Source organism: Priapulus caudatus, unplaced genomic scaffold (genome assembly GCF_000485595.1).
Source record: "Priapulus caudatus unplaced genomic scaffold, Priapulus_caudatus-5.0.1 Scaffold945, whole genome shotgun sequence".
Taxonomy (NCBI): domain Eukaryota; kingdom Metazoa; phylum Priapulida; class Priapulimorpha; order Priapulimorphida; family Priapulidae; genus Priapulus; species Priapulus caudatus.
In genome coordinates this window covers 60,490-65,860 of record NW_014578006.1, presented here as the reverse complement: position 1 = coordinate 65,860, position 5,371 = coordinate 60,490, and the positions used below count along the sequence as shown (strand labels likewise).

The following is a 5,371-nucleotide window of genomic DNA, read 5'->3' as shown; positions in this document are numbered from 1 at the left end:
GGCAACATCGTGCATGTAGACTGCCACATGGCTGTATCGGGTAGGGCTAGTTGATGACTGACTCATGCACTCTTCCACCCCTCCCTGTCTCCTGCTCCTCCCCTGCTCCTCCTCCATGCTCCTCCTGCCTCCTCTTCCTCTCCTCCTCCTGTTCTCCTCCTGCTCACCTTCCTCCGCTCCTCCAGGCTCCTCCTGCTTCCTCCTGGCTCCTGCGCCTCCTCCTCTTGCCTTCCCCTGCCTCCTCCTCCTGCTCCTCCTCCTGCTCCTCCCCCTGCTCCTCCTCCTGCTCCTCCTCCTGCTCCTCTCCCCCCTGCTTCCTCCTCCTGCCTCTCCTCCTGCTCCTCCTCCTGCTCCTCCTCCCTGCTCCTCCTCGCTGTCCTCCTCTGTTCCTCTCCTGCTCCTCCTACCTGCCCCTCCTGCTCCTCCTCCTGCTCCTCCTTGGGCTGCTCCTCCCCTGCTTCCCTCCTTGTCCTCCTCCTGCTTCTCCTCCCTGCCCTGCTCCTTCTCCTCTGTCCTCCTCCTGCTCCTCTCCTGCTTGCCTCCTCCTGCCTCCTCCTCCTGCTCCTGGCTCCTCCTCTGCTCCTCCTCCTGCCTCCTCCTCCTTCTCCTCGCTCCTCCTCCGCCTCCTCTCCTGCTCCCTGCTCCTCCTCCTGCTTCCTCCTTCTGCTCCTCCTCCTCGCTCCTGCTCTCTCCTTTCCTGCTCCTCCTCCTGTCCTCCTTTTTTTTTTTTTTTCCCTGCTCCTCTCCTTGCTCCTCCCTGCTGCGGTCCTCCGGGTAACAATTGTGTGTGAGCTTGGTGGCGGGGGTGGGGGGGATCACGTTGATCTTCGAAACGAATTTGACCCCGCACTGATGCACAAATGCGATTCCACTGAACACAGATAATCTACTGCTGTAGGTTTGTGCTCATAGAGATACTTTACGATCCAACAAATTAAAGATGTGTCGTACACAGATGAAGTTACATTCAATATTCAGTGGTAGTCTCGGTTGCATCTCAGGTTGTTGTATTCCACACGCACTGTAGCAGCTGTTTTCAGCGTGAGGTCCGTGTTTTCTCGGCCACGAGAAATGTTCGCCTACAGGGTTTTTTTATAATGACTTTTATTTCCAAAAGTACATGTATATTATACAATTCATTTTACGCAATGTCAACAATAAAGTGAAGGTAACAAGGTTCGCTGACTGTAAAAATATCGAGTTAAAGATACAGACAGATATAAACAACGGTTTTGCGATGCAATATAGCTTATACTACTAACCTGTTTATATAATGTATGCTGGGGTAAGAGAGAAACATCACTGGAAATGCTTAGCATATTAGTACCATTAATAGCGTATTCAGACTGATCGATCATATTAATTGTTCACCTTCAGGTTGGCCAGAGGAAGAGAGGAATGGGAGAGTGCGGCTCTGCAGAACGCCAACACAAAGTGCAATGGTCTGCTGCCGGTCTGGGGCCCGAATGTTGCGGAGTCTCTATTCGCTAACTGTTTGGCAAGGTAGGTGTCCGTGTGTTCAGGTGTTGGTAGTAACCCAACACAACACGGTTGTCCAGTTCCTTTAGATTAGGTTTAAGACCATGTTGCGGTTTAAGTAATAACTCTCTCTCTCTCTCTCTCTCTCTTTCTCTCGTTCTCTCTTTCTCTTTCTCTCTCTCTCTTTTCCTCTCTCTCTCCCTCTCTCTGCATCCCTCCCTCCCTTTCTCCCGGCTCTTTTTCTCTCTCTCCCTCTCCCTTCCTCTCTCTCCTATCTCTCTCACTCGCTTTTCTTCACTCTGCTTGCAGGAATGTATAACTAGCTAACTCTTGCTCCCTCGCTCTGCGCGCAGGCACAACACGTATCTGCAGGAGTGCACGGGTCACCGTGACATCACCTACCAGTCATCGGTTCACGACCTGAAGCTGTTGATCGCTCGCTTCGCGCAGGAGCGGTCGTTCAGCGAGGACACGGGCGGGGGCGGCCGCGAGAGCAACATGAAGCTGCTGCCCTACATGCTGCACATGGCTCTCTATGTGATCAACACGTACGTACCTGCAACATACAGCTCATACATATATACTACATGTACATATATACTACATGTACATATATACTACATGTACATATATACTACATGTACATATATACTACATGTACATATATACTACATGTACATTAGATATAGATAGATAGATGGATATAAGTTACATAAATTTGTTCAAGTTAATTATTTAAGCATAATTTTAAATCTTTTATGTTAAAGTTTAGGTGCTAAGAAATTTATTTGTTGATTGGTGTTATTGAAGTCAGTTATTCTGTAGTCATTAGCTCGATTTACGTGAGACAAACTCGCAGAGGTGCTTAATTTGACGTTGCATTCGATTTCGTGTGGGTGTCTTTGTTGCCCTCTATCCTCGATCTATCGCTGACGCGCTGCTCTTTTGTTTTGCCATTCAGGCTAGCCGCCATCAAGGACATCAACCGGGGGCGCCCTCTGCTGGTGGTCTTGCTGAAGCTGGTTGGCTTCTGCGTGAAGGTGAAGGTGAATCGCGTTCGCCTCATTGATCCCGCGCTCAACACCATCAACATCATGCTGGGAGCTCTGAATCAGGTACGGGCGCGTTTACTCTAGCGTCTATCTATCAGGTACTAGTGTGTTTCCACTAGTTCACTATTGCTCTTGTATCTCTATGTGTAAGTTCGTTTATGTGTGCGTGTGTGTGTGCGTTTGTGTGTGCGTGCGTGTTTGCATGCGTGTGTACAATAGCCGATCTACGGCATCTACATGCGGCTTCTGTTGCGTTGCCATGGCGACAGGTGTTGCTGGTGGAGCAGGCGGACAGCGCGACCTTAGCTGAGCAGCTGCTCACCGTCATGGAGACGATCCTAGCTGAAGCCAGCGCCCAGCACGGAGACTCGTTCAAGGTGAGGCCATGTTGACCATATTGGCACGCGATCGTGTGGTGGCTACCGCAAAAGTTTTGCGGGACTCTAAATTGATCGAGTCTGATCCCGTTTGGTTGATGTGTGGTTATTAGGATCTGTATGTCGGTCTGGCCGGTCGTCTCTGGTCATGTCCAGTGAATCACGTCAATCTGTTAAACTGTTCTGCATAACTGTTTAACTGCCACTCAAAGGAAACCCCCAAAAGTGTCCTTTATAAACATGTGACAATTATATAGCGATGGTATGACTGTATAACCTGCCACTCGAACGAAACCCCAATGTTTTCCTCTACAGGCGCTGTCGTATATTTCCATCATACAGAGCTATGTCACATAGATATAACAAACCGCTACCATGCGCTAAGCTCTCTCTCTCTCTCTCTCTCTCTCACTCGCATGCGCTTGCAGGCATTTGCGCGTTACTGCGGCGACAAGAACCAGCTAACGCTGCTGCTGGACCGCATCAACAGCGGCTTCATCCGGCAGAACCACGCCGTCCTGCAGGGACTCATGCGTCTCATCCCGTTCCTGACCTTCCGCGACGATGAGAAGATGAACACCCTCATCTCTCACTTCAAGCACTACTGCGACTTCAACAAGTGAGCATAGGGAGGCATGGAGGGGGAGGGGAGGAGGGGGAGGTGATAGCATCCTTCCTTCTAGCTTCAAGGACTGTAACGGTCGCTTTTCACCCCTTCCTGTGATGGAAGACTGGAAAATATTGTAGATTAAGTCGATTTCCGCAGACCTCTGTGTGTGCCTGTATGGTGTGGGTAGTACGAGTCCCGTGGCCTGGCATTCCTCCGTGCCACTAATGCCAACCACACCGCGATCGCATCCGTACGAATTCTCATCCATCTACACAATCATCATTCTCCATCGTCCCGCGCCGCTATTCATCGCCTCGTTCCGCTTATTCGGTGCTTCTTAAACTATTTCAGCGTCATTCACCCTCGATTCTTCATCACAAAATTTCATTCACCCTCGACTCGATTTCCTTTATGTTTTTTGGTAATTTTCGTCTTACTCTCCATTCACCCCAAAATAATTTCATTGCGAAATAATTTCCCATTTCGTTAACGGCTCGACGGCAATCACTCTCTAATTAAACTCCAGGTTTGACTGTGAGCACACGCCGGACGAGAGTGTGCACCTGGACTGCTTCTGCGTGATTGCGAGCAGCATCGAGTGCAACGACAACGGCACGCACCTCAAGGACCTGATCCTGGTGAGCGGGATCGTGCGCAGCGCCGTCGACTACATCCTGCTGCACGCGGCGCCCTCTAAGGCCGACAGCGTCATCATGTAGGTGGCGCCATAGTAGTCGTACGTCATCGGCGACGTCTTGGCATTGAGAAGTGTGTTGCGCATGCAGTAGTTGATGGCTTTCGTGTAACTCGTCGTACGACGTCCCGGTGTTGAGCGTGTGCGGTAGTAGATCGCTTTCTTGTTGATCGTCTAACGATGCCTTGGTGTAAAAATGTGTTGCAGTAAATGCCTCTCTTGCTGGTCAGGTATAAAGTGTCTCGGTGTTAAGAAATGCTGCACATGCAGTAAATACTTTTCGTGCAGGTCGTCGTACGATGGCTCAGTGTAGAAAAAAATTACATTAACGTTTTATTCTTATTATTTTTAATTATTTTAAGACTCTTAACGTTTAGCAGACTCAAAACTGTTCGATTCGATTCAAAATTTTCATTTCGAAATTATAAACAAGACGTAATTCCGTTAACAATTACCGATTCAACAGTACAGTACCGAATAAATAAATGCTAAAAAAAAATACATGAATAAATAAATAAATGCAGTACCGAATTTGCCTACTACAAGCACGTCATTGCCCCGTTACCATCCGTTAATGCAAGAGAATGCAAGTCCTGTGGCTTTCCCCCGGAACCAGAGGACCACAGGACCTCTGACCAGTCTCACCCCTTACCCATAGGACACCCGGGAACAAACCGAAACCTGACGGCAGGATCGTTAACATCGCGATTTCCGTGTTTTTGCAGTTCGGACTCGCCCGAGTGGAAGGAGTTCATCGGTAAGCCGGCGCTGCCGCTCATCCTGCGTCTGCTGACCGGGCTCTGCCGCGGTCACCCGCCCACGCAGCTCCTCGTAGCCGAGGGACTGCCCGTCATACACAAACTAGAACAGGTAGGTGTGTGCGCGCCTCGTTGGCATGACGTTGCTGGGTTGCCGCGTCGCGGGGTAATAAGTTTTAAACTCGTGCTGCTCAAAATCTGCCATATATATATGTACATATATATATCAGGAGTAGATAATAGGGAAGGAGTGTGACATCAATAAACAAGGGAAATTCGTCATTTACTAGCCTTATAATACCTACGATTTACTACGCGTAACTCATCCAACTTGAGCTCAAATCGACAGTACATTTGCCTAACATCGTGCGAAATCGTTTCCTCGTTTACACAAGCAATCC

General features: G+C 49.3%; 1 protein-coding gene across 1 annotated transcript in view; it reads left to right on the top strand.

The window, feature by feature from the left end:
* LOC106814559 (E3 ubiquitin-protein ligase UBR4-like) overlaps nucleotides 1-5,371 on the top strand; it is a 44,982-nt gene that overhangs the window by 27,685 nt on the left and 11,926 nt on the right. Inside the window, exons 28-32 of the mRNA XM_014818890.1 lie at nucleotides 2,441-2,594; nucleotides 2,801-2,908; nucleotides 3,337-3,527; nucleotides 4,045-4,233; nucleotides 4,938-5,082. Coding sequence (XP_014674376.1) covers nucleotides 2,441-2,594; nucleotides 2,801-2,908; nucleotides 3,337-3,527; nucleotides 4,045-4,233; nucleotides 4,938-5,082 — 787 coding nt within the window. The remainder of the gene's footprint in view (nucleotides 1-2,440; nucleotides 2,595-2,800; nucleotides 2,909-3,336; nucleotides 3,528-4,044; nucleotides 4,234-4,937; nucleotides 5,083-5,371) is intronic.